At 49.1% G+C, this 17,196-nt stretch overlaps 2 protein-coding genes across 2 annotated transcripts; one reads left to right on the forward strand and one right to left on the reverse strand.

Moving 5' to 3' along the window:
- The first annotated feature begins 299 nt into the window (after nt 1–299).
- LOC125522473 (cytochrome P450 89A2-like) lies at nt 300–2,515 on the forward strand. Its single transcript, XM_048687532.1, has 2 exons — nt 300–1,500; nt 1,797–2,515. Exons 1-2 carry the CDS (start codon nt 415–417, stop codon nt 2,208–2,210), a joined length of 1,500 nt encoding a protein of 499 aa, XP_048543489.1. The 5' UTR covers nt 300–414; the 3' UTR covers nt 2,211–2,515.
- Nucleotides 2,516–11,934: 9,419 nt separating this feature from the next.
- Nucleotides 11,935–13,699, reverse strand: LOC125521043 (anthocyanidin 3-O-glucosyltransferase). Its single transcript, XM_048686097.1, has 2 exons — nt 13,087–13,699; nt 11,935–12,945 (listed from the first exon to the last, which is right to left on the reverse strand). The coding sequence occupies exons 1-2, from the start codon at nt 13,571–13,573 to the stop codon at nt 12,059–12,061; spliced, it is 1,374 nt and encodes a 457-aa protein (XP_048542054.1). The 5' UTR covers nt 13,574–13,699; the 3' UTR covers nt 11,935–12,058.
- Nucleotides 13,700–17,196: the final 3,497 nt, after the last annotated feature.

Raw genomic sequence — 17,196 nt, forward strand, 5'->3', positions numbered from 1 at the left:
TTTTTCCTGCATGCATTTATAGGAGCTTCTAATTAAGCTAACCTGATGGACGAAGCTAGCATGCATGCACGCATGCGTTCGGATACTATGGTCCAATCGTCCGGATTTTAGCACTGTCCTTTCTAAAAACAATGCTTTTTCATAAGATGCCAATCTCTCAAGCAAGTTGAAGTTTGTCATATCCCCGCAAAAGAAGAACAAAGACGATGACTTGCTCTCCACTTGTCAACTCGTATTTAACAAATCTATATACCAGTACAGCAATATGAGACTTTTTTCTTGCTTGGTGTTGGGTGAAGCGATCCATCGATGGGTCAAGTGCAAGTGTGCAACCTCCAAGGTCTACAAAGAAGTGAAAGTACGTAGCAGTAGCAACTCTGGTGAGGTCGGGCCATCAGCTAGAGCTAGCTAGCCATGCAAGACGTGATCCTCCTCTTGCTTCTCATGGCGCTCCTCGTCGTCGTGGGCAGCCTGCTCCGGCGTGCACCGCCGTTCAAGGAAATGCAAACCCGCCTCGCCGCCGCCAAGTGGGCTCTCGTACGGGACTTCTCCGCTGCCTTGCGGCAGGACGTCGTCGTCACAGACCGTGTGACCGCGCACCACCTCCTCGTCCGCCGCGGTGCCGGGGGCGCGTTCTGCAACCGCCCGCCGACGAGCGCGGCCAGCTCCGTCCTCTCGCGCCAGCGTCACCACAACATAGGCTCGGCGCCCTACGGCGCGCTGTGGCGCGGCATCCGCCGCAACCTCGTCTCGGAGGTCTTCCACCCGTCGCGCCTCCGCGTCTACGCCCCCGCCCGGCGCCGCGCGCTCTGCGGCCTCGTCGCGGACCTCCGGGAACAGTGCAAGTCGTCTAACGATGGCTTGGTCCTCGCGGCCGAGAGCATGCACGCTGCTCTGTTCGGCCTCAGCGCCGCCATGTGCTTCGGCGGCGACGTCGACTCGCGCCTCGTCCGCGCCATGGCCGATGGCATGGAGGAGCTCATTCGGTCCCTCGTTGGGCTGCGTGTCTTTGCCGCACTCCCGGCGTTGACCGAGCTAATCTACCGGGACCGGTGGAACAAGCTGGTCACACTCAGGCGGCAGCAGGAGGAGATGTACCTCCCGCTCGTCAATGCCCGGCGCGGCCTGCTGCGCCGCCCTTCCGGCGAAGCTCCAACCTATGTGGACACGCTCATCGAGCTCCTCGTCCCAGACGACAGCCACTTCGACTCCGGTGCAAAGGCTAGTAAGCAAAGGCTAACAGACGGCGAGTTGGTGGGGCTCTGCTCGGAGTTTCTTGGCGCCGGCACGGAGCCGGCGACGGCGGCGCTGCAGTGGGTCATGGCCAACTTGGTGAAGCATGTGGACGTGCAGGAGGCCGTCCGGAGCGAGATCGACGCCTTCGTTGGAGCGGACGCCGAGGAGGTCAGTGAGGACGACCTCGGCAAGCTGGAGTACCTCAACGCTGTCCTCATGGAGGCGCTGCGGCTGCACCCCACGGTGCCGTCGGTGGCCAGGCAGGTGAGCAATACAATGGTAGGTGTTTAGGGGGTGCTTAAAGAAATAAATTAGGTTTTTCTTAAGCATCAGTGTCTATTTATACAGAGTAAACACTTAACTAAACGTCTCTCATATAAAAATAAGCATCGGTGTTTAAAAAAATCGGTTTATCTTTCTAAGCACCCTTCTAAACATCTTACCATTGTACAAGGCCTAATTAACTGCTTTCCAATTCTAAATCCAAAACTAGTTAGTCAGTCGAGGTCACACGCACGTAATGTACTTATACCTAATATTCTCTTGCTGATGACGACAAGGTGATGCCCGACGACCACGTCTTTCTCGACGGTCGTCGCGTCGCGGCGGGGACGACGGTGCAGTTCCCCCTGGAGCGTCTGGCGCGGGACGAGACGGCGTGGGCCGAGCCGGACAAGTTTGCACCGGAGAGGTTCCTTGCCGGCGGCGGGGGCGACGGCGTGAGCCTCGTGGCGGCGGCAGGAAGCGCCGGAGAGATCAAGATGATGCCGTTCGGCGCCGGCAGGAGGATGTGCCCCGGCATGGGCGTGGCGATGCTCCACCTTGGCTACTTCGTGGCAAACCTGGTGAGGGAGTTCGAGTGGATGGAGGCAGAAGGCGACCTCGCTGTCGACCTCGAGCCGCAGGTCGGGTTCTTGAACGTCATGGAGCGGCCACTCCGTGCTCTGCTCAAGCTGCGGAATAAAAGGGCCTGAGCTTCTGGAGCGAGCTTCTTCGGACCCATAAACAGCGGTGAAGAGAAGCACTGACAAACCACGGTCTATCTTTCTTTTGCGGCTTCCATTATCTAAGTTTATTTATTGTCTGAATTGTTTGATCAAAAGTCTATAATGCCCGACTGTAACTGTAATTGTGTCCCATCATAAGTCTGCGCGGCAAGGGTCAGCCGTTGCTGAACTGTATTTATACTGAAGTCATTTTATAGGGTTGGACTATATCTCATCTGAATATGAGATAATACCTCACGTCTAAGTATTACCTCAACACTTCTCTTAAAAAATGTATGATATCAACACTGTTTGTCATTGGTTCGAACTTGAGACCGTGTGTGTGAGGGGCTATCTGATTCAGACATTTTTGCAGCGACTTGGTGTATCGCGTTGGAGTTGCCCTAAGAAGCTCCTCCTTCGCCCAATTAGTCAAGTCGAAGAAGCCTACACCACTGATTTGGCATTGAAACGAAATAAAACTTTGAAGGGGTGAAAAAGTAACTTGTTTAAATAGGCTGGTTTGATGGAAATTCTGTTAGATTGGGTGAAATGTGTCACGAGAGGAGGGGGGAAAAGTTGGAATTTACTGTATAGGACTCATAATCTGTGAAAACGACCAATAGTTCGACGCATGGACTATATGTAAGTCGACGTTTTTTTTAGGTGTAAGTCAAACTTGCGAACCGCGAGGCTGGCGTGAGGAGCGCCAGCCACGACGAGACCGAGACGTGGACGAGCGGGCGCTGGCGAGAGCGGGCCTGAATCGTGATGGGGCTGCAAGTCGAGGGGGGTAATGGCCAGCATAGCGGTGGGACGGCCGAGGGGGTGACGGGGCGGTCGCTGATGGTTGTGGCTGGCGGTTAAGGCTGGGCTGGGAGGAGGCGCCGGAGGATGGAGATCCTAGCCCTTGGATGGGGATTCGATGGTAAAAAGAAGAGTCAATTACATCGGTGGTGGTATAACTTGGTGTAAACGGTCATTTTAGTGCTAGAACTTGCGTATACATTAAAGTGGTGCAAGAACTTGGCTTGAACGTGCAAATAAGGTGCAAATCTTATTTGTATACGCCGGTGAAGCTGACGAGGCATGACAGCATGGCGTACGGCCTGCTGTCAGTGACCATATGGTGCAGACTGGGCGTGTGTTCTCTTTTTGCAAAAAAGAACTCAATTTTTTTATTTTTCATTTTTTATATGTGGCATCAGGTGGTCTCACCTGTCAGCCAAACATCACAAATTCTGTTGGTATTAGAAAGAAAAGTAGAAGCCAGGCAAGGATTCGAACCGATGACCTATTGTCAACCGAGAGCGCGCCTAGCAAACACACCAGATAACAACTGATGTTCTATAAGCATAATCAATCTTTATATCTTCGCCAAATAACGTAAAATAAGATTTTTCATTCAAATAAAAAAGATACCGCCGTGAGATTTCGTACCAGCGACCTGACAATTACCATGAGGAGGACCTAGCAAATATACAACAAATGCCATTTTATTCGCAAAAAAACAAAAACAAATGCCATTTCATGCCTTAATATAGGATTGCTAACCTTTATGTCTACAACAGTACCCCCACTCACCCGGAAAAAAAAAGACAGTACGTCCGCTTGGCTAAACAGACTGCAGTTAATTAGTGCGGTTCATTTTGTACATGTTTGTTTTTTTCCTTATTTTTAGCCCGAAAAACTGTAAACTGTAATTGTAAATACGTATTCATTTGAGAACCTGCACTCCGAGGCATACTAGGCTAGTTTTTTGTACCCATATATTTATATTGATTTAAAAATACATAACCTGTTTTTAGAAAACACACAAATTTTACTAAAATGCATGAACACTTTTAAAAAAAACATAAAAACATTAAAGCTTGCACAATTTTATATACAACATGAATATATTTAAAAAAATTGTAAATTTTTTTAACTGATATGATAAATTTTCTCAGATACACATATTTTCTAAAATTACTTCATATTTTATTTAATATGCAGAAACTTTGTAATTATACAATTAATCATAGTTTAATTGGATGGATTTTTAAAAATTAATAGATGAGCTTAGTTTTAGTCTAATATATTTTATTTATATGTATATTATTTACAATTACAATTTACATTACAACTTTTGAAAAGTGAAAAAATAACATAAATTGTAGCACAAGAGCACGTACTGTTATAGACATAAACTGTAACAATTATATTTACACATGAGAGTACATAGTTGCTGTGGCACGCTCTCCTAATTGTTTTACTTTGGTAGCTCGCTCGAAACCCCATGGGCGTAACCCTTTTCAGGATTAAATTCTTGAGTTATGTTACTTAATTCCAAGATATAAAATGTGTGTATGCTTCTATGTCATGTTGTGAGCTCTGGGCTGATGGTTAGCTGCGCACGCAGTTTGGACCGAGGTCACCGATACGAATCCATTGGCGGCATATTTTTCATTCGAATAAAAATTGTGATGTTCCACTAACAAGTGGGACCGACTGGATGGCACACACTTGTCAGGGCCTTTTCGTGAGAAAAACACAGGTTTTTTTGCAAAAATAGCACACCACACTTTCAGTTTTCACCATGCAGTACTGACGGTGGACCCTATGCCACGCTGTCATGCCTCATCAACGTCACAACCGTATACAATGAGAGTTGCACCGTATTTGCAAGTTGAAGTCAAGTTTTTGCACCACTTTAACGTATGCCGCAACTTCTAGCACCAAAGTGAACGTTTACGCCAAGTTCTAGCACCACCGATGTAATTGACTCTAAAAAGAAGTGACTTACACGAAAAAAATGGGTTGACTTACCAGGTAATCGGTCCCATAGTTCCAGCAGAATTAGCAAATCTATTATACATTTGTATGAGTACACGATCACACCCGACAAACTATCTTGACGAACTCGTCAAAGTTCTTCATGCAGCCGCCGTCAGGCTGGAATGCCTTGCCCGCCATGTTTTAGGTTAGTCTTATGGACCAAAAAAAAATCTACATTAAAGGTACATCCTTTAAATTTTCATGTAAAAGTTTGGCTTTTTTACTGTTAATTAGCTATTTTATCCTTAATGGACGTAATCCACTCAAAGACTTAAATATAGCAGACAGACCCGAAACAATGCCAAATTTTGGCATGTCACATTTAATGATGTATGTTTAGTGCTGAAAATTTTGAACACTAACTGTGGAAGGATCACTCACTTTGCATGCAAATGGGTCTATTTCAAATGTATAGAAAATGCATTTAATTGCTTACTAGTAAGCATGCACATGAAATTCACGTGCATCAACAAGATGAGACATCGTTTCTAAAAAAAAGACGAGACTTCATCTGTGCCTGGCTTGGGAAAGATACATAGACTTGGTGAATGGTGATGCCTCCCTCTATCCTAATGAAGCATGAAAATGTACCCAAAGAAATAGCTGCAAGCGGCGTGAGCTGCTCGACCTGTTCGTTGGAACCAACTGTTTTTTCCTTTTCTTTTCTGATGTTGATTATAAATATGATTTAGGTACCTGTGTTGTGAGTTTGAGTTTTGTGTTGGACAAGTATAGTACATCATAAGCAAGTTGTAATAAAATGGATATACTTCATAGCTAACTGCAACCTGAGTTTTTCAAGATTTTTCTTGTACACAGGGTTTACATGCACTAGTAGAAAACAGGACTTTGGTCACGGGGCAATATTCACATTAGTCCCGGTTCAGTCACGAACCGGGACTAATGTGAGCATTGGTCCCGGTTCGTGCGGCTAAGGCATTAGTCCCGGTTCATCTGAGCCCTTTAGTCCTGGTTTGAGACACGAACCGAGACTAAAGGGTGCGATGCCCTTTAGTCCCGGTTTGTGTCTCAAACCGGGACTAAAGGTCCCATTTTCAAACTCTACCCCCCCCCAAGTAAAATCCTTCCAGAGGTAGTTATATTACTACATCTACTAGTTAGGAAAATTTAAAACTTAAATTTGGACATGTTTTGCAAAAAATGTAGGGAAAATGTAAAATGGCTATAACTTTTGCATACGATGTCAGAAAAAACGTATAATATATCAAAATGTTCAGAACGAAAATCCTTCAAATTCTCAAATTCTAAAAGGAAAAAAAGTTATGCTCAAATTTCAGTTTTTTTGAATTTTTTTAAATCTGGTCAAACTACTTATTCAAGAAGTATTAGTGTTACTAAATAATTATTCAAGAATATTAGTGTTACTAAATAATTATTTCAGTTTTTTTGAATTTTGGTCAACTATGGTCAAACTGTGGTCAAACAATGGTCAAACTACTTATTCAAGAAATATTAGTGTTACTAAATAATTATTTCAGTTTTTTTGAATTTTGGTCAAATCTGGTCAAACTATGGTCAAATTGTGGTCAAACTAGGGTCAAACTGTGGTCAAACTACTTATTCAAGAAATATTAGTGTTACTAAATAATTATTGATTTTTAGAACAATAGTTTTAAACTCAAACAGTGAATGTGTGACTTCATGCTCAAGCTAAATTTCTGAGGGTTAATAGGATTGACATCTTACTATTGTCAGGAAAACAACAAGTGCAGACTTGGAAACGAGGGAGAATAGAACTCGGAAGTTAAGCGTGCTCAGGCTGTAGTGGTGAGAGGATGGGTGACCGTTCGAGAAGTTAGATGATTTGAAATGATGAAGGATTAAAGGTTAAATTGAGCAGTGACGAGGGGTGATTAGAGATTAGAGGTTAAAATAATTCAGAAAATTGAAATTCTAAAAAAAATTCTAATTTTTTTTAAAAAAAAATTCAAAAAAGTTCATAAAATTTTCTTTAGTACCGGTTGTTGTTACCAACCGGGACTAAAGGTGGACCTCCAGGCAACGGCCACGTGGAGGGCCTTTAGTCCCGGTTCCAGTAAGAACCGGGACTAAAGGGGGAGGCTTTAGTACCGACCCTTTAGTTCCGGTTACAGAACCGGGACTAAAGGCCCTTTTTCTACTAGTGATGATGTTGCCAATTAAATATAATGACAAGCATCTAGTTGATGTATAAAAGAAAAATTCAAAACAATTTGGTGAAGCCTATTGGGTGTTAACCAATAAAAGACAAGACGAATTTCCATGTATGCCAACATCAGCTAGACATCCGCTTATTTCAGTTGAGATTACAAGGGATGACCTTTACAATCGTGTCTCCACTCTCCACTTGAGAACAGTAGTTTCTAAGGAAAAAGTATAACAAACAAACATATATTCAGCTAAGAAGCAATGCATTAGAAGTGAGTCATTTGATAGCAACATGTAGTGCATATACTTGGAAATTCATGTTGACATACCATTGAAAGGAACAAATCAATTTTATGGTTTAAACATATATTTAAAGCACATGCATGTATTACCGTTCTATCCTGACACCGGAGCTTCTTGGGCACGAGCTCGTCTGGAGACTTCCAAGATGACAGACGACTACATAGTTTGGTTGGCCTCAAATATGGGTACAACAGCGAATGTGGCGTCGACAATGGATACTCTGGCCCGTATAACCTATGCAGATATTTTCAGTCAGAATACTTCTTCAAGCTGGTACAACCTACAGATATTTTAAATGCATTTCACCGTTAGCAATACTGCCACTCTAGGTATTTATTATTCAAACGGGGAACACTCCCCTGGTCCAAAAAGAGAAATAGATGCATCTAGATTATTATTTTCATCTGCATTTAAATAAGGGAAATAACTACATGCTAAACATGTCAGGGAAACTATAAATGTTTCCAACAGCTTCTAATATATGAGAAATACAAGGAGAAGCAAGAGCATCAACATTGATCTGAGACCTTATAACAAGCATGAAATATACACTTAGTACATAATTCACCATGTGCTTATCAAGATGGCAATAAAAGGTTAATGACAGTAAAAATGGAAGTTGACCTCTCTCTGGATCATCAAATAAAGATAAAACGTTTGCCCATCGGTGTTCATAAAATTAACTCATTATTTCTAGAAACATTAATTCGAGATATATGTCAGATGTGCACTTCTACTTATTCAATTTGGAAACATCACATACCTAATAGAGTTTGACTTACTTCAAACAGAACAGTCACATGCATGGTAATAGCACTCAATTTGTATAATGCCATTTGACCTTGCGATTATGAAACCCACCAAAGATCTTCTAGATGCGAGGTATAACAGTAGAAAACCCAGAATGACTCGAACTACAGGCCATCCAAACAGCAACATCAATCAGTTGGTTGCACCGATCGAAGATCTTAATGATGTCCTCGTATGACCGCAGCCTCCCTGTAGTAGAGCATGAGCTTGTGTTGCAGGCAGATAGCAAGGGAGCACGGGCTATTAAATCCTATAGGTCATTCACCCATCTCTTCCCATATCCCATCATAACGCTAGGCATTATGAGAAAAATGAGAAAATAAAATTATGTACTTCAGAGGCAACTAAGCAAAAACATCATAAAGCATTTGAAAAAACATTTCATACGACTTGTAAGCAGGAGCATCAACATTTGGACCTGTAGCTTATATTTAGGCCCTGTTTGGTAGCAAAATATTTTCTATGTATTTCAAGAATACTACAGTTTTTCAGATTACCATAGTTTTATTTATAATGAGTTGTTTGGTTGCTCCTAAAAACTGTAATTTTAATACTACAGTATTTGTCAAAACACTGTTTTTTCTCTGTATTATAAAAAGAACCCAAGACCTCTTTTTTAAAAACTGAGCTGACGAAAAGAACGACGTCGCACGTCGTCAACGTCTTCCCTGCTGACTCGTCTTCCTCTATAAAAATTATTCGCTGCCACCGCCTGCGCTCTTTGTAGATGCCGCCGTGCGTCTTTCAGCTCCGCTCGTGAACTCACTGCTGCTGCATGTAGGCCTCTCTTCATGGCTCGTCGTTGTCCCATCTACTACAGCCCGCAGATGCAGAAGAAGGCCAAGCCGCCAGTTCTTGTGCAGCTCTGCCGCTTGGTTAGCCGCCGGCTACGCCGTGCTGCCGACCTCCTTTTTGGTCATGGCTGTTTAGCGGAGTTCATTCAGTGCAAGCTTTCTTATGCATGCTGATGGTAGGTAACACGCTGCTCTCTCGCCATGTGCATGGCTGTTCTTTGGCCAATCACTTTGCTGCATGCAACGACTAGCTTCGCTGACGTGTTTGCACTGTTAACGCTGCAATTGATTTTACGTCTCTGCGCCAAACAGGTCCTGTGTATTGCCAATACTACAAAATACTTTGCTTTGTCAAAACCACGGTATGTTATACCTACATGCTAAATTACTGTTGATATTTTGTTTTTTATAATACTTTACTATCAAACACAGCCTTAACAACTAACACATAGTAAATTTACTACGCCCGTTCGCCTCCTTGTGCCTACTTCTTCTGCATCTCCAGGCTACCAAATTTGATGTAGAAAATCAACTGCAAAGTTCCTGCAAAGTTCCAACTCCCTTATTCAAAATCTATTTGGCCAGAATCTATCTAGCTCCTAGGCATGGTTCTTTTGATAAATATTTGTCATTTTTAACCTTTTACATATGTATACATGGTATATCATTGGACATAGTATAATGATATTCACCAAAGATATGTGTTAATGTTCTTAATTCTCTTCCTTCTAACTGGCATAATGTGAGAAAATGTGCATGGTTCAGAAAAGTGATTCTTCCTGGGAAACTTCTTACTCCATATCTAAAACCAACATCAATGTTCCAATACACTGAGTATCATTTCTTACTTATATCATTCTGTGATGTAAGCTTTGCAATTACTATATGTCAGTACAATCTTCGTTTTGAACCATGTCCAGAAAAAATCCAACGCCTTGGATAGCTTAAACTTGAGTAAATCATTCACACTGGGGTGCCTTGTATCTCTGGCTGGAGATTTAATTAATCTGAGGTCCTTTCACAAAACAAAAAGGAGAGAGCAGCCATCGCCCATCGGTATTGAACACGGTAAGAGTTATATATACAGTAATTGTCATTGCAACATGGATAAAGCTGAATATTACTATAAAATTGTATGGCGCTGTCGGACACATACCAGTGCAACGTGTCGAGGCGGCATGTCGAGCACACCATGGGCATGAAGCATGAAGGGGCCGCAGATCTACGACGGAGGAAAGTATTGATTCGGACCGGATTGCGGCGCTGGAGCGGGGAGGGGGGGGGGGAGCGCCCGGGCACGGAGACGGATGGGTCTGCCGTGACATGGCTGTGGAGACACAGCTCAAGACAGCGTTTCTTGTGCCCAGCGCCGTCGCGTTACCGCACAAGATTCTTTGATTCTTTTGTACTAAGCGGCATTTCTGCAGAGTCCAAACACCACCACTGAATTCTTTCCTGCATATACAACAGATACACAAACATGTTACATTCCTTTTTCAGTTTCTTTTCTTCTCTCGTTTTCTTTCTTTGGACTAACAAATTCTTTCCAAGAACACCAACATTCCCCTTGTTTTTACTTCCACATTCATCTATCCATCCATTCATACACTACACCTCACTGAAGCTCAAGCTGTACCCAAATATCAGAGAGAGATTAGAGAGTGAGTGTAATCAACAAAGCACAGGAGGAAGAAGAGCAGAGTTCAGAGGAGGAGTTACGTTGCACTGCTGCATCCGCTGGTGACGCCTGTCTTAGGGATGTTGGCAAGCTGCTCCTTGTTGTCTAGGCATCAGATGAGCATGGCGCAACGACTACCATGCAGCTTCTCCAAGCGGGGCGGCCGCCGTGACTCGACAGTCCCCAGCGCCGCCCCCTGCGTGCCGGGCAGCGACGACCGGTGAGGCAACGACACCTGCTCCTTCTGGGCGCACCCAGCACCGCCGGTCACCCAGGGCGTGTCCTGGGGTGCCAAGCCGGAGCCCTCCGTCGTCGGCGACGGTGGCGGCAGGGCAGGGCCGTCAAGCGCCGTTGGCATCAATCCTCGTCGCCAGCGCCGCCGGCATCTGCCTCCCATCGCACACAACAGGGCCACCTCCCTCGTCCACGTCCTCGCCACGCCTCTGCCGCGCTCGCCGATTGCACCGTCCCTCGAGGGACCTCCCCTCATGGGGCTCGTCCGCCTCGGCTGCCGGCGAAGGGCGCGGTTGCGGGAGGCGAACGGCACGGGAGGAGGCGGAGGAGGTCGTGCAGACGGTTTTTCTTTCTTTTTTACCGCGGGGCAGATTAGCGATCGATCAGTCGTGGCTTAATGCGTGGTTGGTAGCGTTAAACACAGAAGGATTAAGGGCCATTAGATTTTAATGATGGATGGATGTGATTTTCTGGATCTGCCCCTCTCTTCTTTTTTATAGTGGTAGTAGAAATATAACAAACTTATCTTGAAAAATGCGAAATTTTGACATGATACATGTAATGGTGTGCATTGAGTGTGGAAAAAAAAATCAAGTCAACCAACAAAGCAACGCTCAATAAAAATACAAACTTGACTCATCCCCTCTCGAAACCTAGTTTCTTCCTCGGAGATTGTCTGGTTTGTAAGCAATCTACATGACAAATTTTTTGAAACATTCTTAATTTTTTAACCATGATCTTCATGAGTCATATCATGACACCATGCCAAGTTTCGTGATTTTTGAGTATTGTTAGATTTTTTTAATTAAAATGCCAAAATTTGACATGATACATGTAATGATGTGTGTTAATAGCCGAAAAAAAAATTCAAGCCCAAATGTCAAATTACTCACTCTATGACTTTACCATTCTTACCACTTAGTGCATATAACAAAATAAATTGCCGTGAAAAAGTGGCAGGGATTCTTATACAATTGTACGAGTACATAGATATAGTATCAAATGAGACTTAGCAAGACTTTTATACTACAGTTGTATACGAGTACACACGATCACACCCGAGAAACTATCTTGACGAACTCGGCGAAGTTCTTCCTGCAGCCGCCGTCCGGCTGGAACGCCTTGCCCACCATGGCCTGCAGCTCCTGCGCCTTGGCCCTCATCCGCTCCCCATCCTCCCCGCGCAGCAGCGTCGCCACCGCGTTGGCCACGCCGCCGCGCGTCATCGGTCCGTCGAACGCCGTGCCGAAGCCCCACACGCTGGCCACCGACCGCGCGTTCATCGCCTGGTCGCCGAAGAAGGGGCGGCACGCCATGGGCACGCCGCTGGACACGCCCTCCAGCACCGACGCCCACCCGGCGTGCGTCACGAACGCGCCGACGGCGGCGTGCCGCAGCACGCCCACCTGCGGCGCCCACGGCACCACGAGGCCCGGCGCGCGCTCCAGGAACCCCGGCGGGAGCAGCGGCCACGACTCCTCGCGCAGCGACCACAGGAACGGCGCGCCGCTCGCCTCCAGCCCGGCCGCGAGCTCCTGCAGCTCCTCCGGCCGCGCCGAGGCGATCGTGCCGAAGCTGACGTACGCGACGGACCGCGCGGGCCGGCGGTCGAGCCAGGCGAGGCAGCCGTGCGGGTCGGCCGGCGCTTCGTTGGTGTCTGCTGCGGGCTCGGCGCCGGGGAGGAGGTGGTAGGGGCCGAGGGGCAGGCAGTTCGGGAGCTCGGCGGCGAGGGCGGCGGTGAGCTCGGGCGGGTCGAGGCCCGGGAAGGTGTTGAGAGCGACGGCCGTGGCCGCTTTAGGAACGCGCTGCGCCAGGCGGTGGAGCAGGAGGCTGATGACGTAGTTGAAGTCGCCGGAGATGACGCCGTCGGGGAGGTCCCGGACGCGGTAGCCGCCGAGGCCGGCGTGCGCCGTCAGCAGCTCGTCGGCTCGGCTCGCGGCTGCAGGTTAGGCACGCGACATAGAGATCAGAATACGACTCTCTAATTAATTAAACGTTTAAAACCCAAGAAAGAGATAAGGATAAGATTCTCTAGCTAAACTCCATGATAATCTCAACGGACACTCGAGCAAGAATGTACCCTGATCGCCGACGTCCTGGCGGAGCGCGTCGGTCCGGAGGTGCGCGAGGAGGGCGCAGGACGCGGCGGTCCAGACGGCCACCCACGGCGCGCCGGCAGCGGCGGCCGCCTCGGCGGCCATCCAGACGAACGCGTCCCCGACGACGCAGCTCACCCTGGCGCCGCCCGCGGCGGCGCGTGCCGCCTCCAGCCCGTCCCTGACCCCGCCGGCCTCGGCCGCGGCCATGAAGAGCTCCATTCGGCGCGGCGGCGGCAGCCACTTCGTCTCGCCCGGGGGCACCCCGTCCGGGACCTCGACGAAGCGCAGGTTCACCGGGAGCGCGCCGGCCTTGCCGAGCTGCGCGGCGTTGTCGGCGGTGGTGAGGAACGAGAGGCTCGTCCCGGGCGGCGCGGCGGCGGCGAGGGCGCGCGCGAAGGAGAAGAGCACGGCCGCGTGGGAGCTGAAGGGGAAGGCCACCACGGCGATGTGCGGCGGCGGGAGCACCATCGCGGTGTCGGTCTTTCGGGAGATCTCGTCTTTCGGTGGAGTAGCGAACGCCGCGTTGGGTTTTGCCTTGCCTTGCCTTGCCTCGTGCCGTTGCCGTGTCGCGTGGCGGGTTTTATGGGAGAATGGGAGGGACGGTGGCATCCAATGGCGCGGCGCGCGCGTGATGGATAGTAGGTGGCGGGGGAGCGGCCGGCTTCCGGTGTGACGTTCAGGTGGGGGTGGGCGCGCGCGTGCGGTGCGTTGCGATGGATGGCTCGCGTGTGGCCACGTCGCGTGCGGCGCCGGTAGTTAAGCCTGGGCCGTGCGCTTGCCTGATTGGAAGGTGGCTGGCCCGTGCGCTTGAATCAACGCGTATTACCGTGTTACGAAAAAGGATTTCCCCGTTTTATAAAGCATATCACCAAGCATCCAACACAAGAGTTTCAAGTACAATAAATTATAGAATTATGCTGGGGACACAGCAAGACAAGCCCCAAATTAGACTACTAGGAGACGCTAATCTGACTCCGGAGGGGGCGGGGGAGGCGCCGTGGGAGGAGCAAAAGACGCAGCCGAGGCACGAAGACCCGTCATGATGTTGTCGATGACGCCTCGATCGCTCCGCTTACTAAGCGGCCTCCAGAGCTGCAAGAAGCCACACATTTTGTAGATCACATCAGTCACACGAGATGGAATCACTCATTCGACGACTAATTTATTGCGGGTACACCAAAGGGACCAGACAAGGGTACCTAGCGCGACCCAAATAGGGGCGCATCTAGTCCCGGGGAGCCGGAGGACCTTCCCGAACATATCCGGGAGGTTGTCATGGCACCATGTGCCCCCAACTACCTCCTGGAAGCAGATCCATAAGAACTGCGCTGCCAGGCACCGGAAGTGTTGGGGAACGTAGCAGAAATTCAAAATTTTTTACGCATCACCAAGATCAATCTATGGAGTAATCTAGCAACGAGGGGAAGGAGAGTGTATCTACATACCCTTGTAGATCGCTAAGCGGAAGCGTTCAAGTGAACGGGGTTGATGGAGTCGTACTCGTCGTGATCCAAATCACCGATGATCCTAGTGCCGAACGGACGGCACCTCCGTGTTCAACACACCTACAGCCCGGTGACGTCTCCCATGCCTTGATCCAGCAAGGAGAGAGGGAGAGGTTGAGGAAGACTCCATCCAGCAGCAGCACAATGGCGTGGTGGTGGTGGAGGAGCGTGGTGATCCAGCAGGGCTTCGCCAAGCACTACGAGAGACGAGGAGAAAGAGAGGTAGGGCTGCACCAACAGGGAGAGGAACTCGTGTGTATTGGGCAGCCCAAACCTCAACTATATATAGGGGGAGGGGAGGGGCTGCGCCCCCACCTAGGGTTCCCTCCCTAGGGGTGGCGGCAGCCCCCTAGATCCCATCTAGGGGCGGCCAAGGGGAGGGGAGAGGGGGAGGCGCACCAGGGTGGGCCTCAAGGCCCATCTTCCCTAGGGTTTGCCCCCTTCCCCTCTTCCTTGCGCCTTGGGCCTTGGTGGGGGGGCGCACCAGCTCACCTGGGGCTGGTCCCCTCCCACACTTGGCCCATGCAGCACTCCGTGGCTTTTGGCCCCACTTGGTGGACCCCCGGGACCCTCCCGGTGGTCCCGGTACGTTACCGATAAAACCCGAAACTTTTCCGGTGATCAAAACAGGACTTCCCATATATAAATCTTTACCTCCGGACCATTCCGGAACTCCTCGTGACGTCCGGGATCTCATCCGGGACTCCGAACAACATTCGGTAACCACATACAAACTTCCTTTATAACCCTAGCGTCATCGAACCTTAAGTGTGTAGACCCTACGGGTTCGGGAGACATGCAGACATGACCGAGATGACTCTCCGGTCAATAACCAACAGCGGGATCTGGATACCCATGTTGGCTCCCACATGTTCCACGATGATCTCATCGGATGAACCACGATGTCAAGGACTTAATCAATCCTGTATGCAATTCCCTTTGTCCGTCGGTACGATACTTGCCCGAGATTCGATCGTCGGTATCCCGATACCTTGTTCAATCTCGTTACCGGCAAGTCTCTTACTTGTTCCGTAACACATCATCCCGTGATCAACTCCTTGGTCACATTGTGCACATTATAATGATGTCCTACCGAGTGGGCCCAGAGATACCTCTCCGTTTACATGGAGTGACAAATCCCAGTCTTGATTCGTGCCAACCCAACAGACACTTTCGGAGATACCTGTAGTGTACCTTTATAGCCACCCAGTTACGTTGTGACGTTTGGCACACCCAAAGCACTCCTACGGTATCCTGGAGTTGCACAATCTCATGGTCTAAGGAAATGATACTTGACATTAGAAAAACTTTAGCATACGAACTACATGATCTTGTGCTAGGCTTAGGATTGGGTCTTGTCCATCACATCATTCTCCTAATGACGTGATCCTGTTATCAACGACATCCAATGTCCATGGTCAGGAAACCGTAACCATCTATTGATCAACGAGCTAGTCAACTAGAGGCTTACTAGGGACATGGTGTTGTCTATGTATCCACACATGTATCTGAGTTTCCTATCAATACAATTCTAGCATGGATAATAAACGATTATCATGAACAAGGAAATATATAATAATCAATTTATTATTGCCTCTAGGGCATATTTCCAACAGGAAGAAGAAGTGGTTGCAATCTTCCGGTACCAGACAAATGGGGCATAGACCATCCCCAGGTCCATAACGCTTACGGACCTCAGTGCCTGAGGGGAGGCGTCCTCTAACCCATTGCCATAAAAATATATGAATATTTAGGGGGAGTTTGATATCCCAGAGCATCGTGAGCTCCACTGGACCAGGAGTAAATGTGCAATGACAACAGTTTGCAACCATTTGCGGGTCTGCGGTGGGCGGATGTGGCTGCGGAGGAGGACCTCGCGGATGCCGCTGCGACGGCGGCCGGCGCTCGCTGCCCTCTCCGGCGTTTCGGTGACCGGCTGGCTGAGGCCGTCGCCGCTGCTTTCCCAGCTGCTCCCCCGGCCGGTGATGCGATCCCCTCTCCCGGCCCCCTCCCGCTGACCCCCAATCGTCCCCCTCCCATCCCTCTCCCCATCCTTTGCAGCGCGGCGGCTCCCGCCCATCTGCACCACCTTCCCCACCTCCCCCTGGCGCTGGCAGCGGTGCTAGTCGTCGGGGGCGTGGGGCCCGGTCATTGAACTGGGGGGTGGCCGGACAGGCCGATCTCGGCACGGCGGCGCTCTTGTGGCGGTGCTCTGCTGGCACTCGTCGGTCCCCGCGGCTGGAATTGGCCCCTCCCTGCTCGGCTCCGGCCGTCGCAGTGCGTGGGGGCCCAAAATTCCGCGCTTTCCGGCCGGTCGCGGCCGTGCCGTGCTCCCCGTCGGCGCCGGCGGCACTGTGGTCGCGGGTGGAAACCCTTCCCTCCCCCCACGCGCCCCCGCGTGTTGGGCTGGGCCGACGTGGGCCTTGTGGGCCGGCCACGTCGGGGGGTCTCCTTCCCTCTCCCTAGCCTACCTTGGTTGGGCCGGCCCACGCTGGGCCGAGCGGGTCTCTCCTCTCCCTCGGCCCAACCCAGCTCCCACCTTTATAATTCTCGCACGACGCTGGCTCCCCATCCCAGCCCCGTCCC

This window comes from Triticum urartu, chromosome 7, assembly GCF_003073215.2.
Source record: "Triticum urartu cultivar G1812 chromosome 7, Tu2.1, whole genome shotgun sequence".
Classification (NCBI taxonomy): domain Eukaryota; kingdom Viridiplantae; phylum Streptophyta; class Magnoliopsida; order Poales; family Poaceae; genus Triticum; species Triticum urartu.

Excerpts from the sequence above, each read along its gene's own strand:
- LOC125522473 (XM_048687532.1), top strand. The coding sequence starts at position 415 with ATGCAAGACGTGATCCTCCTCTTGCTTCTCATGGCGCTCCTCGTCGTC. Across the intron at positions 1,501-1,796 it reads TGCCGTCGGTGGCCAGGCAG|GTGATGCCCGACGACCACGT; the intron begins GTGAGCAATACA and ends GATGACGACAAG.
- LOC125521043 (XM_048686097.1), bottom strand. The coding sequence starts at position 13,573 with ATGGTGCTCCCGCCGCCGCACATCGCCGTGGTGGCCTTCCCCTTCAGC. Across the intron at positions 12,946-13,086 it reads CCAGGACGTCGGCGATCAGG|CCGCGAGCCGAGCCGACGAG; the intron begins GTACATTCTTGC and ends CCTAACCTGCAG.